The sequence below is a fragment of the Paroedura picta genome, chromosome 2, assembly GCF_049243985.1.
Source record: "Paroedura picta isolate Pp20150507F chromosome 2, Ppicta_v3.0, whole genome shotgun sequence".
Lineage (NCBI taxonomy): Eukaryota > Metazoa > Chordata > Lepidosauria > Squamata > Gekkonidae > Paroedura > Paroedura picta.
The window spans coordinates 34,377,200-34,402,543 of NC_135370.1; the positions used below are offsets into that span (position 1 = coordinate 34,377,200).

Sequence of the window (25,344 nt, forward strand, 5' to 3'; positions counted from 1 at the left end):
AAAAGCGGACACAGCCCAAGAAATGGAGAGATTCTGTGCACATGAGTCAGCATAGATTCCATGTCAGTAAAAGTGTAATAGTGCAGGGTTTTCCTTTCTAAAGTATTGTAATACATCCTGCTATTTCTGAGATATTATTTATTAAATTGCTGGGGCTCTTTCTTTCTGAGGCACAGGCTAATTAATTCATATACTTGGGGTGCATCCCTATATGCCAACATAGTAACTGTTAATAATCTCTTAGCCTGAATTTTGAGGAAGCTGAGCTCTTTTGTTGCAAAGGGTTGCTGAGCCCTGCACAGGGGTTTGAACTGAAGCTTCACTGTGAAGAAAATGCCAGGAATGCTTTCACAATACCCGGCTGGCCAAATTGTCTCTCTCCATATCTCCACGGACTAAAATTACCATGAGCCCCGCCAGCATGGTAATTGTAATCCATGGACATCTGAAGAGTAACAGTTTGTCCATGAACATCTAGAGATCCACAGTTTGGCCACCCCTGCAACTAGAATTTAAAAATAAGGAGAGCCAGTTTATCTAAAGACATCTGAAGGGCTACAATGTGGCTACCCCTGCAATAGAATAAACGTATGCCAACAAGGGCTCATGGTAATTATAATACAGAGATATCTGAAAAGCCAGTTTGGCCACCCCTGCGACTAGAATTTGCAAAATCTGGAGAGCCAGTTTATCTAAAGACATCTGAAGAGCTACAATGTGGCTACCCCTGCAATAGAATAAACACATGCTGGCAGGGGCTCATGATAACTGTAATCCACAGATATCTGAAAAGCCACAGTTTGGTCACCCCTGCGACTAGAATTTGCAAAAATCTGGAGAGCCAGTTTATCCAAAGACATCTGAAGAATTAAAGAATTAAAAAATCTGGAGAGCTAGTTTATCCAAAGACATCTGAAGAATTAAAAAAATCTGGAGAGCCAGTTTATCCAAAGACATCTGAAGAATTAAAAAAATCTGGAGAGCCAGTTTATCCAAAGACATCTGAAGAATTAAAGAATTAAAAAATCTGGAGAGCTAGTTTATCCAAAGACATCTGAAGAATTAAAAAAAATCTGGAGAGCCAGTTTATCAGACATCTGAAGAATTAAAAAAATCTGGAGAGCCAGTTTATCCAAAGACATCTGAAGAGCTACAATGGGGTAGAATAAATGCATGCTGGCAGGGGGCTCAGGGTAACTATAATCCACAGGCACATGAAAAGCCACCGTTTGGCCACCCCTAAGAGTAGAATTAAGAAATCCGGAGAGCCAGTTTGCCTATGGGCGCCTGGAGAGCCGCAGAGTGACCACCCTCGTACATCCCTGCGAGGCCCACACGGCTCCTTCCCGCCCAGGGCTTGTGCCTTGGCCCCCGAGGCCCCCGCGGGTGTAGCCGCGCCATCCCAAACCAGCCGAACTCGTAGGGCAGCCTCGGCCGTGGCGGAGGGGGGCCTACCCGGTGCTTGGCGGGTACGCGGGCGGCCTGTGCCCACGGGGGTAGGCCTCGCTCGGCAGGCGCTCCCTTCGCGCCCTTCCCCGGCTGCGAGGAAAAGGCGGGCCAGGCCGGCAGGGAGGAGCCCCGTCCCTCGTCCGCCTCCTCCCGCAGGAAGCGCCGCCGTCGACTGCCCCGGAAGCGAGGAGGAAGAAGAGGAGGAGGAGGAGGAGGAGGGCCGAGGCGGCGATGTAAACAGAAGCGGGCTCCGAGGGACTCGGCCGCTGGGGATAAGGCGGGCGAAGCAGGGCCCCGTCCGCGGCTGCCATCATGGGGAAGTCCTTCGCCAACTTCATGTGCAAGAAAGACTTCCATCCTGCCTCCAAATCTAACATCAAGAAGGTAAAACCTCGGCTCCCCCCCCCAAAAAAAAATAAAAGTGTGCCCCGCGGGGTGGGAGAGACCTTTGCGCGTAATTTCCCCACCGCCGCACCCTCCCCACGTTGCTTTGCTCCCCTGGAGAAATAGGGCAGGGGTAGCCAAACTGCGGCCCTCCAGATGTCCATGGACTACAATTCCCACGAGCCCCTGCCAGCATTCGCTGTGCATTCGCTGGCAGGGCGCTCCTGGGAATTGTAGTCCATGGACATCTGGAGGGCCGCAGTTCGACTACCCCTGAAATAGGGCTTCCCCCGTGTTTACGTTGCGCGCACAAAAGGCGCCTCTCCGGCCTTTCCAACTAAGGTTTTTTGGGGAGGTTTCCTTCATGGCTCCTCCGAATATTGGTCGTGGTGGTGAGGGGTGTGATGGCGTGGCTTCGGTTTTGTTAACCGGGCAGGTGCATTTTTCCAAAGTACAGAAACAATTCCTCCCCACCGTGTCCTGGGATGGGGATTGGGGGGGGGGGGGGTAGTAGATGCAAATTGGCCCTTTAGCACGTTTTAGCCATTTTGTTTAGGAGGAAGGCAGAATTGCTGATGGCGGAGGGAGAAGACTAAGCAATTTCATGAACACCGATCTTTCTAGCTTGCTGCTCTGCTTCTCTTGTAACTCGGTTGCTTCTCTTTTGAGAGGAGCTGGGGTTTTGTACCCCGCTTTTTACTACCCGGAGGAGTCGCAAAGTGGCTTACAATCGCCTTCCCTTCCTCTCCTCACAACAGATGCCCTGTGAGGTAGGTCGGGATGAGAGAGCTCTGGGAGAAAGTGTTTTGAGAGAACAGCTCTAAAAGGACTGTGATTAGCCCAGGGTCACCCAGCTGGCTGCATGTGGAGGGATGGGGAATCAAACCTGGTTCTCCAGATTAGAGGTTGCGGCTCTTAACTACTGCACCAAGCTGACTGGTTTATAGGTCCATGCAGAAAACTCTTTGTTACCTATCTCTTTCTGAGCGCTGTTCCAGGTACTGGTCTTTACCTTTAAGGCCCTGAACACCTTGGAACCAGAATACCTGAAGGTCCATCAATATTATCTAGTCTGCTAGTTAAAACAGGCCTCTCAAGCCCTGCTCTCTGTGCCCTGCCTTCCAAGGTGAGGGTGGTGGGTATCTGGAGACAGGGCATTTTCTGTGGTGGCACCTTGCCAATGGAAGTCCTCCACTTTGAGGTTTGCCTTGCACCCCTTTCTTTTGGTGGGCCAGGCCGAATAGCATCTTTTCACACAGGCTTTTAATTAGGGGATTTGTCCCACCAGCTTTGTTTAATGGAGTATTTCTATTTTATGGTGAGTTTATATCTGCTTGCTATCTGAAAAGTTGGCATAGAAATATTCTATATAAATAGATATTCCCAGCATATCCGATAAAGAAAAAAATTATAGATAACAAATGTTTTAATAAAGAGCCAATCTAAAATGCATCTGATTTCTTTTTTTTGTACAATTACATTGTAAAAGTCCTTTTAAACATATATGCAGATAGCTGTGCTCTCAGGTACTTCCGTAAGGACAGCTGCAAGCTTTATTCAGCAGGTACAAGTACTCTGGGTACAGCAGTGTTTCTCTTACTGGACAAAAGTAAAGTGTCACCATCATATGTGCAAATTCTTGTGACCTCATTAGGATGTGACCTGATTAGGATGTATCTTCCAAACATGCGTACCCTGCTGCATATGTCATACCCTCTTTCCATGTGTATCACCAGTATGCCTATAGCAATTCTGTATGCTGAATAAAAGTTGGCCAGTGTACAGTCTTTGTACACAATGCAATCCTAGGGAGTGTTACACTCTTCTGAGTCCTTTGAAATCAGTTGGCTAAGGAGGATTTAACTCTGCTTAGGTTGCCACTATATGCACAATACAGTTTGATAACCAATATACTACCCACTGTCATTTCATGAACCAGCCTGATAAAATTTACCATTCTGTATGTAAATTCCTACATACACTCCAGTCAGTGCTTGATCTTTACGAAATAACCAGCTGTGCTGGGAAAGGTGGAATATACCTGTAATAATAAATAAATATTCAGTGATAGATGCTGGTTTTTTTGCCTCTCACACGTACACTGCCCAAAGGGTACATACAAAAAATGTTTCAAATTAATAACTCTGTTAACTTTGGATTCCATTTTGCAATGGATTACAAGAGTTGCTTCACCAATTATTTTTTCAGGTCTTTGTTTAATTATTCTTCCCAGCAACCTGTATACAATTTTATTTGGAAAATGAGTCCCCAGACTTGCACAGATACCCAGAACTTCATATCCATTAAATGTGCCTGTACTGCAAATTGCTCTTTATATGTACAAGAAGTCATAATGATGTTTTGTTGTCTTTGTTTCCTTCCTAATGTTTTGAACACTGCTTGCTTTTCCTCCATAGCATGCTGAATAAACATGTTTGTAGTGAACTTTTCACTGTATCCCCTACATCTCTGCTATGGATCTTGTAGCTGTTTTCGATCTGTCGTTAAGGTTCCCCCCTTAGTGTGCCTGTCTTTGCTCTTAAAATGAATATCAGCTGCTATTTTGACACTCCTTCGAATACTTTGGCCTTGTACAGTCTGAACACTTTGGTGTTCTCCATAAATTTGACTGCCTTGTTGACAGTACCACTGGATTGCTTTCAGCTTTGTCCTTGTTTTAAGGGAAAGGAGAAGTGCTCAGGGGTATAGATCTTATGCTTTTCATACAGAAGGTCTTGAGTTCTGGTGCTGACATATCTAGTTAAAAGGATCTTGGGTAGAAAATGCAAGAAAAGAGCCTTTACTGCTTCAGAGTCTGGAGAAGCACTGCAGGTTAGGGTAGGTAATACTGAGATAGACGGAGCAGTGTTGTAATTTGGAACCTCCAAATTAATGTGAAAGTAAATTATATATGAGCACACTCATTCTGAGTCCAGCCGTTGTTCTATCAGTATTGCCTGTTCTAGCTGGTAAAAGCTCTCTAAGGTTGAACCCGGAACCTTCTGCCTGCAGACAAAGCATTCTACTACTAAGCAGGGACTGCTTCCCAAAGTGGAATTTGGACAAAGTAGAATTGTCTTAATTCCACCATTGCAACGTGAAAATAATTATCAGAAACCTCCTTATGCAGATGCCTGCGTTTTTCTATAATTTGTTTGGATTACGGGATTTCAGTACAAAGTGGGAGACACTCGCACAGAAAATATTATTCAAATCACATTTGTTCTGATTAGGTATGGATGGCAGAACAGAAGATTTCGTACGACAAGAAGAAACAGGAAGAATTAATGCAACAATACCTTAAGGAGCAGGAATCATACGACAACAGGTGAGGAATGACATTTTGCCATCACAAGGAGGGTAGGAAGCAGCTTGATGCACCTTTAAGATGTCCGGGTACAGATCCATCTGGGAATGCTTCCCCCTCTGGTTTCTTAGATGGAGCTGTCAAAGAGAGGGCAGGAAACAGCCTGGAAGTGGCTCAGTTCATAATTTCCTCCCCAGTCTGTCTACTGGTGAACTATGAAACAGGAGCCATTGATCTTTCAACCCAGCCACTGTCATACGCTGTGCCACTGTGCTAACGTACAGTGCAATTGTAAGCAGAGTTGTGCCTCTCTATGTCCATTGAAATGGTGTCGGTTTATCCACTTAGAACAGCGGTAGTCAAACTGCAGCCCTCCAGATGTCCATGGACTGCAATTCCCATGAGCCCCTTCCAGCGAATGCAGTTTGGAGGGCCCTGATTTAGAACATGCTACGGACCCCATGCTTCCAGGCGCCCCCCCCCCAAAATGCCTTCCCCCAACATGGTTCAGGGGTGTAGCCTCTGCCCTCCCCACTTCCCCTCTTTAAGGACACTCAGAGTGACACCCCATCCAGTGTGGAGGGCCCCTTTCCCCCCTCAGTCTGGCTGCTCCCTCAGCAATTGTACTCTGCCAGGGCCATGCAAATCTTTAAATGGGTTACGGTGCTACAGGTCCTGCGAATACTTCAACCAGTCCTGGATTGAAGTCAATCATCTTAGAGGGTAACTTTGCTTAAGTTTGCCCTGCGAGACATTCTGAGCCATTACCAGCACTGGCGAAAGAAAAGGGCAATACATCCAAGTCTCCATCTGTGCAGTTAGTCTAGCAACAGTTGCTTCTGGACCAGACTTGCTTTTTGCTGTGTTCCCACCACTGAGTCTGCACCAGCCTCACATGTCCTCTCATGTGGATGTCAGCCGCTGCAGAGGGGAAGCCAACAAAAGCCCCTTATAGCCCAGCAGATCTCTAGACCTGATGACTTGCAGCAAAAATTTACACATACACAGGCACAGTCTGCTGTAGTCTGTGAAATATATATTAGTTCATACTGGGCTTCAGAATTGGACCTTCTATGGTAGTTCTGTTACTTGCTCATATTAGTCCTGTGGGACTAGTGAATTTGGCTGGGGTTGGCAAACAGGAAGTGGGGCTTCTGTACCTATTTTGTGCAAAATACTTAATTCATTGGAACTGGTTATAGCATACGGATTCTGTTGAGATCTTGTGGTTCATTGCATCACTTCTCTTTAGTCTGGTGTTACTTAAAAATTGGTTGCCATGGACAGCTTTTAAACAACCTTTTTGTACAAAACAGTATCTTTCCTGGAACAGGTACTAGAGCATGGATTTTTATGGCTCATTGGGGCAGGCCTTATTCATCCCACATGGCCAGTCAGTTTGGTTGGTGTGGACAATCTGGAAGTTGGTATTCCAGCCCACTTGTGTGCAAAACCATAAATTGTCCAAGACGGGTAGTAGAGTCTAGATTCTGTTGCAATTTTACAGTTCATTTTGTCACATTAGTTTCACTGGGTTTGTGCTTTTGGTTGGTGTGGGCCATTCACTGGCCTTTCAGGGTCCTTTTTGCACAAAATAATTAATAACCCCGAACTGGTACTGGAATGTGGATTCTGTGGGGATGTCCTGGCTCTTTGCCTCACTCCCATATAACACTATGTGATATGTGAATTTGGTTGGTTTCAGAGTCTTAAAGCCTAGAAAGAAAATCGATAAAATCTCTTACATTACAGACTTTTCCCTTTAACTGTTATTTTGGCAAGCATTGGCAACCTCTCACTAAGAATTAAAAAGTCTCATGCTGATGAGTGTAACAAAAATCTGTAATCTGCAAATACACAACCACTTGTGCAGTCTCTGAAAGCAACTCTGATTGGTTTGTTCATGGCAGCCTTTGGCACCGCCCCCTGGATCTCCTTGGAATGCAAATCATGCAGATAGGATTATATAGAAGGTAATTTTTCTAGATTAGGGACTTTCCATACTACGTGTACTGCTTTCAGAAGACAGCATTTTAGTTACGTAAATACCTTATACCTTATAAAATATACTCAATCCTGCTGAAACACTGGAAACTAATAATGTCCTGCTAAAGTAGTCTTAATTGAACAGGGAAGTTAGGGTGTCCTGTTAAAACTTAACAGCATTACTTAGAAGAAGAAGTGTTGGTTCTTATATGCTGCTTTTCTCTACCTGAAGGAGTCTCAAACCAGCTTACAGTCTCCTTCCCTTTCCTCTCCCCATAACAGACACCCTGTGAGGTAGTTAGGACTGAGAGAGCCCTGATATTACTGCTTGGTCAGAACAGCTTTATCAGTGCTGTGGCGAGCCCAAGGTCACCCTGCTGGCTGCATGTGGAGGAGGAGCGGGGAATCAAACCCGGCTCACCAGATTAGAAGTCCGCACTCCTAACCACTACACCAAACAGTTGATTATTATAAATCACAATTATTCAGAAATGTCTTCCCTTTCTAATATCTGTCTCTTAACATTTCTTGTCATATATCATTGTTTTTCCTTTTTAGATTGCTTATGGGTGATGAACGTGTGAAGAATGGTCTAAATTTTATGTATGAGGCACCACCAGGAGCAAAGAAAGGTAATTTATTCTTTAATGCTTTTTAAGGTATTTATTGAAACCTCATAAGAATCTCAGCGCTTACAAATGAGCTGGACAGCAACATTAATGGAAGTTGGGCTGCTGTTGAATTAACCGGTACTCTGTATCAACACTCAACATTGCCTAGTGGCTTTTATAAAATGTAACCTCTGCCACAGGTAGAGGATTCCTGTCAGCATGTAGGCCATTCATATTTTTCCTGAAACGAGAATACTGCTAGCAAATAGTTTCAGCTGCATGTAAAAAAATAATGATAATCAGATTCTTACTGCAAGCTGTCATATAAGGAAAACCCAGCGAAAATTTTCCACACAGCAGTTTTTTTACAGGAACATGGCCAAACCGTTCCTTATATGTTGCTGCAAAACAGCACCAGCTGTCAGTTATTCCTGGAAAAAAAGTTTCAGCTGCTTTTGTTTGGTCAGCACAAGCTGTGTCAACTTCCTAGATTCCCATAGAATGTTGTACATGAATATGAGTAGCATAAACAACCCTTTCCAAGCACAGGTCAGTGACTAGCATCAGTGCAACGGGATGACTTTCCCCTCTCTGTTCATGCTGAGATCTTTGCGATAGTGTCTCATAAAATAGAATCAATGAATAAATATTGTTCCTTCTGTATTATATCCAGGAACTGAAAAGTACTTTTACAGTGCAATCCTGTGTAGGCTTACTCAAGTGAAAGGCAGCTGAAATCAAGGGTTTAGACTCGAGTTAACTCTTCAAAGGACAACAATTGTTAGGTCTGCTTCACAAATTCAGAGAAATGTATGTATTTATATTCATACTTCTATACTGCCCCTCATGACAAGTCGTCTTAGGACGGTTTACACATAAAACCAGTAAAAATGGAAGTGGACAAGACCCAAGGATCACATTTTAGAATATCCCCATACATGAAAACTCCCCACAAATAGAAAACTAGCACAGCAAGCAATAACCAACTTCCCTGAAGGTTTAGCTTTTTATATGCATGGTCTTTTCTTATATGAAGGGGCATTTAAACCAAGAATCCAATGCCCACATCAATCCTCTCTACTACCACAATCCTGTCTGCAAGAACCAGGTCTCAGTTATGATCTCAAGTGTTGTATCATTACAAATAAATATTGAAGTGAAGCGTCTATGCCAGGGGTAGTCAAACTGCGGCACTCCAGATGTCCATGGACTACAATTCCCAGGAGCCCCTGCCAGCATTTGCTGGCAGGGGCTCCTGGGAATTGTAGTCCATGGACATCTGGAGGGCCGCAATTTGACTACCCCTGGTCTATGCCAAATGATTATATGCAGACTGAAAAACTGATATCTATCAGCCTGTGTATCTAACGTTATGTCTTCTCCTTTTTCCTCATGCACTGCTGATCAATTGAAGAAGAGACCAAAGAGGTAATTTTTAAATGTAATTCCTCATATTTTGGTAATCTAATTTCTAAACAGAATTTTATTTTTTGAACTTGCCTTATTTGTGCTTTTTTTTTCAAAAATCTTTTTCAGCAGGAGGGAGAAACAGAATACAAATTTGAGTGGCAGAAGGTAGCACCACGTGAAAAGTAAGACTTATGCTGTTATTACTTGGATAATATAATTTGTAAAATTTGTTCTCATGCCTGAGTGTTCTTTCTTGTGTGTGTGTATCTGTAGTGTTCTTTTTTTGTACAGTATGTTTTTCTTAGCTGAAAATTGTATTTCTTTTTCTTGCTACAAAAGAAGTCTCAAGTGATATCTTTTATTGCTTGTTTCATCAAACTCAGATCAGTCAACATCTGATTTTAATAATGTGTAAAAACTATAAATCTGGGGGGAAATAGGGAAAAAATCAGAATGTCAGCTCTTTCTATACTATTTCTGATCCATCACATAGCATCATAAACCAAAGATGATGTTGATTAGGACATGATATTGGTTTTAGTCTAAATTTCAGAATTTTATCTATATTTTTATTATAATTTGTATTTTTACTGTATCTTGCTGCGAGACCAGTTTTGGAGAGGGGCACGTTAGTAATCTCAAAAACAAACAAATACAAATAGGTTTTTGATTGTTCTTTTAATACACTGTACCTAGTTAGATTATATATCTCCATGAAGCCAAATTACAGGTACCATAAATGTTATGTTGCATGAAAATACATCTTTTCTTGTATTTAATAGATATGCTAAGGATGACATGAACATTAGAGATCAGCCATTTGGTATCCAGGTAAGTTTTGTGCTTGTTTTTTACTCCTCATTTTTAGTTGAATTTCAAATATTTATTGATGAGCAGCATGTTTTTCTCAGCACTCAATTCTGCAATAATGTCAAACTTTGCCATTTTCCAGGTGCGGAATGTGAGATGCATTAAGTGTCACAAGTGGGGCCACGTAAATACAGATCGAGAGTGTCCCTTGTTTGGTCTCTCTGGGATTAATGCGAGTTCCGTTTCCAATGATGGATCAGGTAGGTGCTCAAATCATAATTTAGTCAAATCCTTAAAGAGATATTCTTGAAGTGTTGTGTCAAAGCCATATAGATGGTACAGTTTCATTGATATGCCAGTTGTTTACCTAGAAAATAAGATTTCTGGATCTCACAATATCTTTTGTCCTTTAAGATCTGCAAGATTTGTTTGTGGTTTTGTCTTTCCCGTGCCACTTGATCTACACATTCCTCGTCTTGTTGAAAACCTGATAGGTGTTGTGGACTATCTAAGCCTGTGAATTCTATACTGTATGGCAGAGCATTCTTGATCTGCCAAAAGAGAGGGTAGAGTGCCCCTGGAACAATCTATCTCCTCCGTCCTTGAATGCTAATATACAATCCCTCCACTCCAGGACTAGACCAAGCCTCCAAATCCAAATGCCGTGAGTTTCACTAAAAGAAGCTGTGTGGTGCTACAAATACTTTCCACCCAATATTATGACTTCTTGGGTGGCATTCACAGAACAGAAGAATGGAGGCCCGAAGGCTACCAGTAAAATTTCTTGACCATCACAGAGGCCTGCAAAAGCTTCCTTCAGAAAATGCCTCCAGTCTGAACCAGGATGGGCCTTCTTTAATATCAGTCTTGTGGCTTCCTGCTTTTATTAATGGCCCCTTGTTGCTGTCTCTTCTGGCACTTTAATATTTTACCTCAGTTTTGATTTTGCCTCTGGTTGATATTAATATTACATCTGGGTAAAGGTAAAGTATCCCCTGTGCAAGCACCGGGTCATGTCTGACCCTTGGGGTGACGCCCTCTAGCGTTTTCATGGCAGACTCAATACGGGGTGGTTTGCCAGTGCCTTCCCCAGTCATTACCGTTTACCCCCCAGCAAGCTGGGTACTCATTTTACCGACCTCGGAAGGATGGAAGGCTGAGTTAACCTTGGGCCGGCTGCTGGGATTGAACTCCCAACCTCATGGGCAGAGCTTTAGACTGCATGTCTGCTGCCTTACCACTCTGCGCCACAAGAGGCTCTTGTCTGGGTACTGTACCACAAAGATATCTCATCAACAGCAACTGTGTTTATGTATCTGGTTTCTTCCTCATGCCGTATGTGGTTTCTTGACTGCTCATAGCTTACCCTCAAAGTATAAAATTTAGCCCGGCCAGCCAACCTGACTGTGATCAGTTTGCTTATTCATGTTTTTGCAGCTTTAGAACAATGGCAGTATCAGTTCTTATAGTGTTCACCTTGCACTCGAAAGCTCACGCCTTGAATATATCTTTCTTGGTCTTAAAGGTGCTATTGGACTCTGATTTTCTTTTTCTAAAGTGTCAGTCTATATTTTAGGAAGTTGGCAGCTCTTCCTCACAACTGATATATAGCAGCTTCTTCCTTTTCTATTTTGTAACGTTCACAATCGTTTACAATCCATGACCTGTTTGAAATGATGGTACACCTCCAAATATCAGATCAGAGCGCTAGGCATAGGCTTGGGGCATACTCTGCTGTCAACTCGCTTGGTGTAGTGGTTAGGAGTGCGGACTTCTAATCTGGCATGCCAGGTTCGATTCTGCGCTCCCCCACATGCAGCCAGCTGGGTGACCTTGGGCTCGCCACAGCACTGATAAAACTGTTCTGACCGAGCAGTGATATCAGGGCTCTCTCAGCCTCACCCACCCCACAGGGTGTCTGTTGTGGGGAGAGGAAAGAGAAGATGATTGTAAGCCGCTTTGAGCCTCCTTCGGGTAGGGACAAGCGGCATATAAGAACCAACTCTTCTTCTTCTTCTTAGTGGTCTTCAGCACTGCTAGCTGTTGCAATCTCTCTTTTATAAGAGTCACGTATCTCACAAGGCTGTTGACAAGGACAAAGAGGTTAAATACTATCGGAGCAGTTTTCCATACTAATGATTTGTGAAACGGCACTAGTCTAGTAGCAGATAACGCCATCCAGTTTTGAGTTATTGCCAGACCAGTGACTTTCAGTTTTAAGCTTCTGTCGGGCTGGAGGCATTCTCTTGGAGAGTTTGGTAAGAAGGGCATGAATGCTGTCATTCCAGTGTCCAGGAACATTATTGGTATTGGGGGCAATACCAGGTTACAGGTTACAGGCTATATACAGGTTACAGGCAGAATTCAAAGGACTAGTTGTTCCTTCAAGGTTTTGAGGCCACCCTGCTCCACCCCAGCCTTCCACTGCCCTCGTTAGGGACCAGCAGGCCTTGCAGCCAGCCTATAAATGGGGAAGAGAGCAGGTTACAATACCCTGGCCCTCCTCTTTCGCTTGCCTAGCTCACTTGCCCTTCCTCCTGGATTACATGTGTTCAGTCTTCATCCTCCCTTTTTTTTTTTTTTTTTTTTTTTTGACCCTCGGTCCCACTTACCTTCCCGGGAGGTCCACAGGAGCTCTGGAGTGACATGGTATGGGTGAACCCAGCCTGCCTTCTCAGTCTACATGAGGCAAAGGCACCATAGTAGCAGTAAGGGCAGGTAGAGGGAACAAAAGGAGGGCTAAGGATGCAGGTAGTGATGTCACTACTGGGAGGCGTGTCCAGATGACATCACATCCGGGGCTCCTCGAAGTCTGAACAATTATTTCAGGGGCTCCTCCATGATCAAAAGGTTGGGAAAGGCTGCTGTAGACCAGCCAGAGCAAACAGTTGTCTGCTGTGTGAAACAGGATGCTGGAATAGGCAGGCTGCTATTCTGATCTAGTGGGTCAGTTTTTTAGCAGTGTTCTTTGCAGTGGTACCATCACCCTGATCCGTAGAACAAGCCTCAGGAAGAGAGTGTGCCTCTGTAGTTACGCTCCAAGGAAGGGCCTCAGAATTTGCGTACATTTGGACACAATGACAAGGACCACGTTCCTGTGTCCAGGCTCAAAGTTCCTTGACTCAGACCGCTGTTCACCTTAACTATTGCATGAGAGCCAAAGAACTTGTGTCTAGAACAAGGCCTCCAATTTGCTTATATAACAAGAAATGCTCCATATGCAAGGAAGGACGACCCACTGTGTATCCCAACCCCCCCCCTCCCCCCCCAAAATAATTTCTGGAGGAACCAAGAACCTTCTGCTTTTGTGGAGCTCCATGGAACAGAATCGGCTGGACTGCAGCCCCTGTTTCTGTCCCATCTGCAAACCTTCTGTTGATTTCGCTGCTGATGCTTCACATGGAAGGACAGCAGGAGGATTGTACCAATTCAGATTAAAGCTTGTGTCCGGTGCTAACGAGTGCCTTGTTCTGAAAGAATGGGTTTCTATTTTTACAACGCAGACAGCAAGAGTTCTATACAGTAGAAATAACAAGTATTCTGCCAGGGTTGGTTTCATTCCCCCCCCCTTTTGTATACAGGCTGTAGTACTAATCCAGTTGATGATTCGACTTAAAAAAAAAAAAGATCTTTCTGCTTTCAAAAGTCTCCTATTGAATAATATATCTTGCTGTTGAATGGAGATTATTTTTGCAATAAGGCAGTTTCCCTGGATGTGGTTAACATGGGATAATCACACCCCTGGAGTACAGCCTTGTCTGTAATCTCCCAGGAGTGTAATTATTCCATGACAACTGCACCCCCCCTGGTGTTGCATTTATTTCCATTATGAAATCTTAGTTTGATAGCTAAAGTAACTTACTTTGATCGCCGGGAGCCACACAGTAGTGTTAGGATGTTCCAGCTGCGAGGTTTACGGAGACCAGCCGTAAGCTTTACTACTCCCTTTGCAAAGTTAAATTAGGCAATCAAAATGCTTCTTTGGACTAAGCTGGTTTAGATTTTATTCTTTTTAGCCCCCTTTCTTAACGTTAAGGATCGTAATCAAGATAAGGTATGTGCAGTATTATATCATATTTATATGCAAAACTGATCGTTTTGCCTCTTGCCCGAAGTCTGAGTTGGACCAAAGAGTTTTTAAATAGTTGATATAAGGCTTTGCCTGCCAGTTTAGTTTTGCATAAGTCCTGGAGAAGCCAGATAGTTGTGATTCCTCTGACATCAGATTAGATATTTCAAAGAAGCACATGGCTCCCACCGAACGGCTCCCTTTTGCTCTAGGGCAGTGGTTCTCAACCTTGGGGTCAAATGACTCTTTCACAGGGATTGCGGCAGGGCGAGCAGCTTGGCCAGGAGGAGGGGTGCCATCCACACAACAGCCTTGCAGAGTAGATTGAGATAGAGCGTTTGTCTGTCTGGAGCAGCGGAAAAGAGCGAGATCGGCATGGTGGGACAAGAGGCAGAACTGAACTGAGAAACTCCAGAAAAAAAAACAATTTATGTACAATCATGAACAATGGATCTTCACACCATTGGTCAGTTTCGGCTTAATTTCTGTGAAAGAACACTTGCATAATTTTATGGTTGGGGGTCACCACAACATGAGGAACTGTATTAAAGGGTTGCGGTATTAGGAAGGTTGAGAACCACTGCACTAGGGACCTTGCCCCTTGCTGTCAGCTGCTGCTGACTGTCCCAGAGCTGTCAGCCCCTCTGCGGTGGGGCACGTCTCAATTCATTATACTGGAGAGTGAACAAGGAGAACTCCCATGCCTGGTTGCATGTCCCCGGGAGAGAGGCTGGCTTATCTATGCCTCCAGTCTGTGTACATTCCAGAGGGCGTGATTTTATCTTCCAGTTCATCCATTGATGCACCAAAATTGAGTTAGACCGAGGCTAAGTTTATAAATGTATTAATGGTTGCTAGCAAGGAGTAAACTTTGAGCTATTTTTATGATCCTGAAATCACTTGGAATTAGTAGTGTGCATATGCTCTCACCATATTAGGCAAGAGCTGGGTCAGTGATTCTTCATAATGTCCCTGAAGCTCTCCCCTTGGAGAAATTGACCACGCACATGCACACACGCCACTGGCGTTCCTGCTCGCCACGGTGCTCTCCTCCTCCACACAACCTCTGTGATTTCCACAGTATCCATGAGCACCGAGGCGGCTTGGAGGGGGCCAGCACCATGCCACCACCAAGCTATCTCGGTGACCCCCGGGAAAGGGCCGAATGACCCCTCAAAGAGTCACAACCTTCACGTTGAGAACCACTGTGCTAGGATAATAACCGTGGTTCTGATTGCCACTAGAAGCCCCCCTCCATTCTCTCTGGCTCAGGAGTGAGAAAGAGAAACTTCCCCCATTCTTTCATTGTGTTATAATTGTGGATTGTTTTTTCTTGCTCTCTCTTCTGTAGTGTGTGGCTTCCATTGTTACAACCGTTTTGTGCTGCGCCTCGTAAATGTTTTCTGCTTTGAGATTTCTCAGTCATGTGGTGGTCTTGCATCCAAAAGCTAACCAGGGCCAAACCTGCTTAGCTTCTGAAATCTCATGAGTTGGGGTTAGCCTGGCCCATCTAGTCAAGGTCAAATAACTATTGCGAGCACCACATTTAGGATAATGTTTGTGGGAAAGGCGCTTTCTTGCTGTAACTGCAAGGTAGTCTTCATGCAAATAGAAACTGCATATTTTATTGAAATAGAAGAATTGGTTCTTATATACCTCTTTTCTCTCCCAGGAGTCTGAAAGTGACTTATATTCGCCTTCCCTCTCCCCAAAACAGACACCCTGTGATGTGGGTGAGGCTGAGAGAACCAGTTTGGCGTAGTGGTTAGGAGTGCGGACTTCTAATCTGGCACGCCAGGTTCGATTCCGCATTCCCCCAAGTGCAGCCAGCTGGGTGACCTTGGGCTCGCCACGGCGCTGATAAACCTGTCTGACCAAGCAGTAATATCAGGGCTCTCTCAGCCTCACCCGCCTCACAGGGTGTCTGTTGTGGGGAGAGGAAAGGGAAGGCGACTGTAAGCCGCTTTGAGACTACTTTGGGTAGAGAAAAGCTGCATATAAGAACCAACTCTTCTTCTTCTGATATTCCTGCTCGGTCAGAACAGCTTTATCAGTGCCGTGGCGAGCCCAAGGTCACCCTGCTGGCTGCATGTGGGGGAGTGCAGAAATCAAACCCAGCTTGCCAGATTAGAAGTCCGCACTCCTAACCACTACACTAAGCTGGCTTTCTATACTAAGCGAACCTGTTTGCAGAGCCAGCCTGAGATACAGGCTTTCATTTTCAAAATGAAATGAACCTCAGGGGTGGGCAGTAAATAAATAAAATAAAACAAAGGGATGCATTTTGAAACTGACTTTTCAGCTAGGTGTCACTTCTAGGAGTTGCGTACCCCAGCCAACCTCTAGAGGGCAGCATGTTTTCTGCATCATGGGGAACTAAATGAGCATCAGTCTCCACAGGCTAAGCTTTAGAGGTAGCAGCAGCATCTTTGGCACAAGTAGCTGTCCTCACCCAATGATGAATCTTCCATAAATCACAGTCCTCTCTCTATTTTCCGAATGTCCTTATCCTTAAATCTTTTTTCTCATTTTATAAATGAACATCTCCCCCCCCCCTTGATGAAATAATTATTGTCAAGTCTGTCTTGACCAGTTGAGAATGCCGACCCATTTATGCCTGATATTGTTATCTTTGTTGCTACTGCATTTGGTGGTAGAGGGGCAGGGCTGCACCCTCCCTCTGCATGGCAATGGCAGCAGGCAGGGCTGTCAATCAGTGGTAGAGCCGGTGCTTTGCAGGCAAAAGTTCTCCCCGTTTGCTCCCCAGTTGCTCCAGCTGAAAAGAATCAGGCAGTGAGTGACATGGAAGACTCCCACCTGAGACCCTGATGAGAGATGCAGTCAGTTGGAGTTGGCAGCACTGGCCTTAATGCACCAGTGGCTTGACTCCATAAATAGGGGAGCTTCCTGTGTTCCATCCCCTCCCCACGGCCTGCAGCCCATCATGCGGGCTGCCTGGGCAAGTGGAGATACAGATTCTCCTCCTCTGCTTCATCTCGTGGTCAACCCTATTTGGTATCCTTCCATTCCACCCTCTTTCAATTCCATCCAGGAACTTATTCTTGGCTTGGGAACTTCCTTACAATGCCTGTTTGAGTCAGTCTCTCTGTCTGTCTGTCTCTCTCTCTCTTTCTCTCTCTGATTTGTTTAAGGCTTTGCATATCACCGGGTCATCTCTGATGCTCTGTAGTGCCAGACATTCAAAGGTACCATTTGAGCTGTAGACAAGGCAAGCCAAGGCATTTCACAGCAAGGTTTCACAGGCTTGCTCTTAGGGTACATTCAAGGTTTTAAAATTTTCAAACAAGTACGGTGTATGAAGAGTTGTTTTTTTCACACTTCCTAGCCAGAGACTTAGGGCGGTTTTGAAGAAGAACCGCTCCGTGCCCCTGTGCTCTGTACTACAAACCGAGCCGCAATTTTTGTATCGCCAGTTTCTACATAACAGCACAGCACAGTGGACTTTCAGGACTGGGAATTAGCATCTTTAACCCCACCTCTGTATCTCTCTGCCCAAGGACTGCCCTTCTACGGTGACGTTAAAAGGCCTACTTTGTTCCCATTTGCAAACTGCTGTTTATTTGGGCATCAGCTGACTCTGCACACTTAGAAGCGTGTCTTTTTTTCATGCTGCCTTTGAGGATTTGGGACCTGCTGAGTTATTCCATAGTTCAACAGCTTCCTTTTTAGAAAGCTTTAATGCTGAATGAGGGGGAAAATGCACGTATCTTTGTCATCCATCATTGGCCTGGCAATTAAAGTATGTGTAAGTACTAAATCCATGTTTGATATATAAAAGCATGGCAAAAAAAAGCCCTGCAACAACCCGTTTAGATGCACAGATTCCATGCTGTTTGGCTATATGGGACGGTGCGGGGGGAGTAAAGGTGTATTACAGCCGCTAGGTTTGTATAGCAGCTAGGAAGGTGTTTACTGTGCTGAATTAGAAATGAACACCGCTCCAGCCGCAAGACCAGTCCCACTGAGGAAATCATACACAACAGCAACAACTACTGAACAGAGCACCAGCGGTGGCAAATCAATAATCTGAAGTAAGGTGTCAGAAAATGATACAAATCCAAAGTTCACCTTCTTTGTTCCTCGCTTGCAGGGAGTTTGTCTTTGCATGATCCTGACCCCCGAAGTCCTAATTCGTTTGGCGGTGAATTCTGCCGAAATTAATGGGAGAGGGGAGCAAGCGATCAAGAGTGAGATATACATCGAAGCTCTGGAAATGGCACAGTTTTCTGGATTTAATCCCCTGGGTCAGAGCTCAATAGTTTTCTCATGGGCTTCGCCACCCTGTCTCAGCGCTCAGGGGTGTAACTGCGTGAAAACAGGTGAAATGGTCAGGAAGCTGTTTTGAAGTGGGTTGTTGTTGTGCAGGTATTGTGTGCGCAGTGACGCTGTTTCCTCCTGAAGCACCAGCTGCTGCTACATTAATCCCACCACTGTTTTTCAATTACTTTTATTGTTCCCCAAACCAGGGGTCTTCAACTCCCAGTCTGCGGCCCGGTACCGGGCCGTTAAGGCCATGGTACCGGGCCGCCAGCGGCCGCGCCTGTCTTCCCCCCCCCCCCGCAGCGAGAGGGAGGGAAGAGGGAGGCGCGGCTGCTGGCATGCCAGCAATGCAAACACGCACGCGCGGAGCTGCCGCGCATGCGTGTTTGCGCCACCCTGCTAGCGAAAACGTGCACGCGCGGCTGTTCTGCGCATGCGCGTTAGCGCCACCTAGTGGCAAAAACACGCATGCGCGGCAACTGTGTGTACGCATTTACGTGCAGCTGCTGTGGCCGGGCCGCTGGCCCTCTCCCACCCTCGGAAGGGGTCCCCGACTACGAGAAGGTTGGGGACCGCTGCTCCAAACCGCGTACTGAAGGCATGTGCAAGGAGCTGTGGCTTGGATGCTGACCCTTTCTTCTATTTCTTCAATATATCATCTATCACAGAGGTGAAGCATGTCCTTCCAGCACTGGGAGTTTTCTGTTTCGCTTCTTGCATTGAGCAAGTTGCACTTAGCCCCGGAGTAAGGGGTGTCCTAACAGAAGGCATATTGTAAGAACGGTCTCCCTTCCTGAGCACAATTCAAGGAGCTGATGCTTTAAGTCACTAAATAGCTTGGGGCTACAATATCTGAGGGATAGTCTCTTCCCATACCATCCATCTGACTCTGTGCTCCCCACCTGCAGTAATCACTAGAGGCAGGGCATTTTCTGTGGTGGCACCTCATCTTTGGAATACCCTCCATTGTGAGGCTTGCCTAGCACAGACTTTATTTTCTTTTAGAAGCCAGGCCAAAACACATCTTTGAATTAGCCCAGTTAGACCTCACTTAAGAGTACTGTGATCTGTTTTGTGCCCCACAGTTTTAAAAGGATATTGACAAGCTGGAATGTGTCCGGAAGGGGGCAACGAAGATGTTGAGGGGTCTGGAAGGCAAGTCCTATCAGGAAAGGTCGAAGGAGCTGGGTATGTTTAGACTGGAGATGACTGATGGGGGCTATGACGGTAACCATCTTCCAGTGTTTGAAGGGCTGTGAAACAGACGATAGAGTGGAGTTGTTTACTGAGACCTTACAAGCTTAGACCAGAACCAACAGATCGAAATTAAATCCAAAGAGCAGTCGGCTAAACATTAGGAAGGGCATTGTTTTAAATTTGAAATCTGTCTCTAGGAGAACTCTGAAGAGGTGGCATAGATGTCTCCTAAATAATAAAAAAAGGAAGATAGGGAGCAGTGACAGACGTCTGAATTCAGCCCTCAGCTAAAGGATCCAGCCAGTACTACTGTAAGAACAGTGGGACATTAAATATAAAATGCACAGATGGGAAGCTAACTGGCCCAGTTCGCTAGGATGATTCTGAGGTGCTTGTGGAGAAATAACTGGCTTTAAACCGTGGCTTCAAATCCTAGATAATGTTCAGGCTGGTAAGTATTGATCATAGTTTATGTTGAGTCCGATATGGAAACAGATTTTGTTTAATAGTAGGAAAGCCATGGCCTGGGGGGACAGGTTACGAGAGAAAGAAAGCGCAAAGAGAACAAAACAATCTCCCAGCCTATACCCTTTCCATGAAATAAATCAGAGTCCAGTAGCAACTTTAAGACCAACAAAGATTTACTTGAACCTTTCTGTGAAGAAAGAGAAGCGGTTCCATTGGCAGAATCCCAAATCTTCTACTTCCAAGTTAGGAATCATGCATGTTGAAGACCCAGCAACAACAAAAACTGAAGTGGAGGTTAACCTTTGGGAATCATGTTGGGATTGGGATGAGTGGGCAGCAGTATTTTAAAAGATAGGCCTAATTATTTTTTAAGATCTACTTTAAAGTGCTTCTTAAAAGTGCATTTTCACATTAGTGTCAGGAATTGCTTAAGACTTAGTTAGCATGGGCTTCCTAAGCTTTCCAAATATCCCTCCCTACTTTTATCAAAAGCTTAGAGCCAGACAATGCCTAAATATATTGTTTTCAACATGGCAAAGTTACATAAGAAGAGAATCCCCTTGCACTAAAAGAAAAATGCAATTATTTTCTATTCTGAATCTCCAGACTGCTGTTTTAGAAAATCATATCTGATTATTTGCTCAGCAGAAGATTATTGAGTTGATTTAGCTGTGATTTTACTTAACAAAGCTTCAACGGGATTCCCACTGTGGAGTCCAAAAAAAGGTAGAGAGATATAAATGATACATTCAAACTGTGATTTTGGTGAACAGGGCCATCAATGCACCCCTTGGAGCTAATAGCGGAGATGAGAAACAGTGGGTTTGCACTGAAACAAAATGTACTGGGGAGAAACTTGACCGCAAATGATCCATCACAGGTAATGATCTTTTTTATCAGTAAGCTGAAAATGTCTGTAAATCTAAATGTGATTGCTTGCGAATTGTTGCTTAATGTTTCTATAATATGCATATCCATGGGAAAGCTGAATAGAAGGAGCAAGAGATGTGTATCCTGAAACTTGCTCCCCCACACACACACACACACTTTTTGTATCAGCCAGAACGACAGCTCTGGAACAAAAAATTCCTAAGCACTTGTTTACTAAATGAAACATCTTTGGTGGGTTAGCAGAGCTTTACTATTTCCCAGGAAAATAATGGGGAAGGGGAGAGATGTGTCATACTCTAGTGCGGAATTGGACTCCCACACAGTATAGGCGGCCAGGTCGATCGGGGCCCCTCCCATAGAAGCGGCAAATTCCATCTGCGCCCTCTTCTTCCCTCCCCCTCTAGATACTGGGGTTATGTTAGAGCTGGGGCGAGTTTGCCGCCGTACCTCAAGGGTTTTTATATATGTAACTTGTTTTTATGTCTGTTTTAAGGGGATTTTTAATGGGGTTTATTCAGACGATAGTGACCCGCTGTGAGCCTTCGGGGAGCGGCGGGCAATAAATTGAAAAAAATTAATAAATATAAATATACCATCATGCCGTGCTTTTGTCCAGAGGGTTAAGAATCTACCTCCAACCTCATTCATACCGATGAGCCACTTCAGATCTTACCTGTTAGAGAGAAATCTTGACCTAGTAACTAGCCTTGGGTTCCCCACTCTTTCCCCCGTGCCACGAAGAGGGAAATAACATCTGGCCCAGGCCGTATTTATTGGAATACAGTGGCCCCCAAAGACCACGGGGTTTCAAGGGATGGATGAAGAAGTCAGGGAAATGCCAGCCCAAATAACTGCAGTGCAGAAGGATCAGGTGTTTTTCTTTTCTTGGGTAAGGAGAAGAAACACACGAGACACGAGACACGAACTATCTGTCAAGACATTTCTCTACAGCAAGCAAGGCATCTGAATAGGAATTGTGCTAATTTTGTTCGCGTCATGCAGTAATCACTCTTGTATAAAAAGCCACGTTCAAAGTGATAGACAAAAAAAAGGGGGGAGAAAGCACTTATTAACTTTAAAAGCTTTGGAAAGCTAAAACTTGGAAAACTGAATGCAGTGGAGTACATTCCTTCCACCAGTAGAATGATAGAATCATAGAAGAATAGAGTTGGAAGGGACCTCATGGGTCATCTAGTCCAACCCCCTGCACTATGCAGGACACTCACATCCCTATCGCTCATCTACTGTAACCTGCCTCCCCTTTGCCTTCACAGAATCAGCCTCTCTGTCAGATGGCTATCCAGCCTCTGTTTAAAAATTTCCAAAGATGGAGTACGCTTCCCACAGTGTGTGCAAGGCTAGAGCCAACCAAGTGGGGGGGAAATCCCCTGTAAACACAAAATAGGATATGTTGGAGATGCCAAGACCAGAGTGGCCAAAAACTATGTGGGTTAAAGGCTGCAGTCAAAAGGAGAAGAGGGTGAGATTGAGTGGAAAAAGCCAGCTGGATCTCATAACCTGTTCATTTTTCTATCAGAATGGTGGTGTCTCATGTGTACCTTTTGTCCTGTTTGGAGCTGCTTGGAGAAATGACTTTCAAGCACTTCCTTCCCCAGGAATCTCTTCTTTGCAACTTTCTAGCAATTGTCTTGTTCCCCAGAGCCCCACATTTAACTTGCACATTGTCCTAAAGAAACAAACCTATTATGTAGCTAATGGTGCAGCTTCCCCCTCCTGTCCTTAGCTCAAGGGAAAACTCTTCCTTCCCTCTTTGCAGGAATTTGTTGCAAGCGAAGAAGAAGATGACCCAGAAGTGGAATTTTTAAAATCCTTGACAACTAAGCAAAAACAAAAACTTTTGAGGTAAGCAAATCGCTAGCACAGAACGCAGTCTCTGTTTGTAACGGATGATGCTGTCTTTGGAGGGCCAGTGTGGTGAAGTGGCTTGTTGAAATCCCCAGTCTGCCATGGAAACTTGCTGGGAGACCTCAAGCCAGTTGTTTGTGCCCACGCCAAGTTGGTTATGAGTCATTTGAAGAGGGTCCACCAAAGAATGCCGTGGCAGAGGCAGGCAATGGGAAACCACCTCTGAATGCTACTTGCCTTGAAAACCTCAGTGGGTTGCCGTAAGTCAGCTGCGATTTCGTGGCCAAAAACAAAAACCGCAGTCTTAGGGGTCCGGTGGCACCTTTAAGACCAACAAAGATTTATTCAAGGCGTGAGCTTTCGAGTGCAAGCACTTAAGAGTTCTTTTTGTTCTTTTCTATTATTAGTTCTGAGTAGACAATTCCTACTAGCGCAATCTTTCTCAATTAATGACTGAAGGCATCTATCCTATATATAAAGAAATTATTTTCTTGATAAACTAAAATAAAAGTAAAAGCAATTACTTAAGTAACTGCTTTAGTCTGTTTTCTGGTGAATTTTTCCATTAATCTGCTGGCTCTAATATTTTAGGTAGCTTTCCTCCGCTTTCCCTTTTTAGCAGTACATAAGAGAGCAATTACAGTATTTGCTGGCATATAAGACTACTTTTCCCCCCTGAAAAACATGCCTCCATGTGGGGGGGGGGTCGTCCTATATGCCGGGTGCACTTCAGTTGGGATAGACATAGCTGCCCATAGTACTGTAATGTAATGTAACAAGCTCTATATTTTGAGTGGAAATGTTGGGTGGTCGTCTTATACGCCCAGCCATCTTATACGCCAGCAAATACGGTAGTTGGTTTTTATAGTAAGAATAGGTATCTTTAAAAAGGCTAAAGTTGGTAAGTTCGGGAGGCCAAGTGCGTATTTTAAAAAATAAACTCATCCCTGTCCAGAATGTATTTTGTATCATCCCGCTTAATTATTGACCTGAAAGAGACACAGTGGTGGTGTTCCATTGTCTTGTTTTTAAGTCTCTCTCTCTGCCTAATTGCTCTACTTTTTCTGTGTTCAAAATAAAAGGAAACTGGACCGCCTGGAGAAAAAAAAGAAAAAGAAGAAGAAGGATCGGAAGAAGAAAAAGCAGCAGAAGAGAAAAAGCAAAAGTAAACACAGGAAACATAAGAGCAAATGCTCTTCCACCTCCTCCAGTGAGTCTTCAGTGAGCAGCAGCAGTGGAGAGACTGACAGCCCAGATAAAGTGACACAAAAGAAGACGGATTCTAAGGCAAGAAGAAAAGGCAAGTTTTCAGAGGCCAGCAGCAGTGACTCCGAAGGGGAGGCGAAGGCGAAGACGAAGGGGAAACTTTATGGCGAGCGCTCCAGCAGTCATGGTAACAAGGACAAAGGTAGGGAGAAGTGTAGACTTTTAAAGCAAGACAGTTCTGGGGAGAACAACAAACGGAGCTCCCGGGAGGGCGGAAGAGAGCCCACAAGAAACGGCAGTGACACAGACAAGAGAAGGGTCTCTGAAAGTCACGGGAGCAGAAGCCGGAAGGAAAGGAGCAGGAAAGGTTCTCACACAAGGCACCGAAGCCGCAGCCCCCTGCCGGAGCGCCATGAGAGAGAGAAGACCAAAGGCAGCCTCCTGGGCCTTTCCAGAGAGCAGCGCGAACGCCGGGACTGCGCGAGAGAGGAGTCTGTGGAAAGGAAGCCGAGAGAGAGAAGCCGGAGCAGAGGGAGGAAAAAATAGATCATGTGGGAGGCAGGCGCAACCTCTTGTCTCTTCTGTTGTTCCTTTTGTCGTCGAACACCTTTAGCGAAGGCTGCTGGCACTCTTCTCTAACAAATTGGTTGTTTTCCATCAAATGTCACCCACCTGCTTCCAGCAGCTCTATACGTTCCGTATGGATGTTGTAAACAAAATGCAAGCTTTCTCACCCGGATCGCATCTTCTCCTGTTGACCTGTGTGTGTTTGTCGCAAGCCATTCAGTTTCATTTCGGTTGCGAAATTATTTGATAAACCAAAAAAAATTTTTGTTGGTTTTATATACTCAAGTGCAGAAAGGGGGGGTACTCGACCTGCCCCTGTAAAAAGTAGAGCTTTTTCCAGTTATTTTTCTTTCTCCTTGCTTCTGAAGGATGTAAATACTTTGGTTGGTTGTACTGGGGAGTGGGGGGAAGCAGCCTTTGACAGAGCTCTGGATAAAATTACTGTCCTGAGAACACCGAGTGCTTGATTGTTTTTGAACAGTAACAAGGGGTTTCCTCCCAGTTTTCACCTAGAGAGGACAATTTCATGTGTTAGAACAAGAGAGCCACATGGTTCCACATCAACGTAGCTAATGTTTCGACCCCCTGCAGAGCATAACTTAGTCATCCCTATCCAAGCATTTTGAAACCCTGTTGGTATACCTCTGTGCACTGTCCAGTTATTGTTAAATAGTTTCTCAAGACATGGAAGGAATATTTACTTAAGGTTTCTTGGGACTGCATACTGTAGGAATCTAATGCCAATGACTCAAGTACCTTGTCTGACAGCACTTGCGTATTTCTTATTCCTCCCTCCCTTCTATAAAGCTGGGAATTGAATTAAATAAACTTTGATTCCAAAA

General features: G+C 44.7%; 2 protein-coding genes across 4 annotated transcripts in view; one reads left to right on the top strand and one right to left on the bottom strand.

Moving 5' to 3' along the window:
* The window catches only part of KIF17 (kinesin family member 17), a 31,570-nt gene extending 29,961 nt beyond the window's left edge, over positions 1-1,609 (bottom strand). For both annotated transcript variants that reach the window (XM_077319677.1, XM_077319676.1), the window contains exon 1: positions 1,456-1,609. The gene's annotated coding sequence lies outside the window, so the exon portion shown is untranslated. The remainder of the gene's footprint in view (positions 1-1,455) is intronic.
* CIRSR (corepressor of RBPJ and splicing regulator) lies at positions 1,595-25,344 on the top strand. 2 transcript variants are annotated; one of them, XM_077319678.1, is made up of 10 exons: positions 1,595-1,833; positions 5,067-5,161; positions 7,685-7,758; positions 9,152-9,165; positions 9,274-9,329; positions 9,930-9,978; positions 10,100-10,217; positions 20,746-20,852; positions 22,641-22,726; positions 23,812-25,344. In XM_077319678.1, the coding sequence occupies exons 1-10, from the start codon at positions 1,762-1,764 to the stop codon at positions 24,479-24,481; spliced, it is 1,341 nt and encodes a 446-aa protein (XP_077175793.1). In that variant the 5' UTR covers positions 1,595-1,761; the 3' UTR covers positions 24,482-25,344. The 2 variants fall into 2 exon arrangements, with proteins under 2 accessions (XP_077175793.1, XP_077175795.1); XM_077319680.1 differs by having other exon boundaries at positions 9,277-9,329.

Bases quoted from the DNA above. Each gene is read 5' to 3' on its own strand.
- CIRSR (XM_077319678.1), top strand. From the start codon at position 1,762: ATGGGGAAGTCCTTCGCCAACTTCATGTGCAAGAAAGACTTCCATCCT. The intron at 5,162-7,684 runs GTGAGGAATGAC...TTTCCTTTTTAG, and splicing joins CAGGAATCATACGACAACAG to ATTGCTTATGGGTGATGAAC. The intron at 9,330-9,929 runs GTAAGACTTATG...TGTATTTAATAG, and splicing joins AAGGTAGCACCACGTGAAAA to ATATGCTAAGGATGACATGA.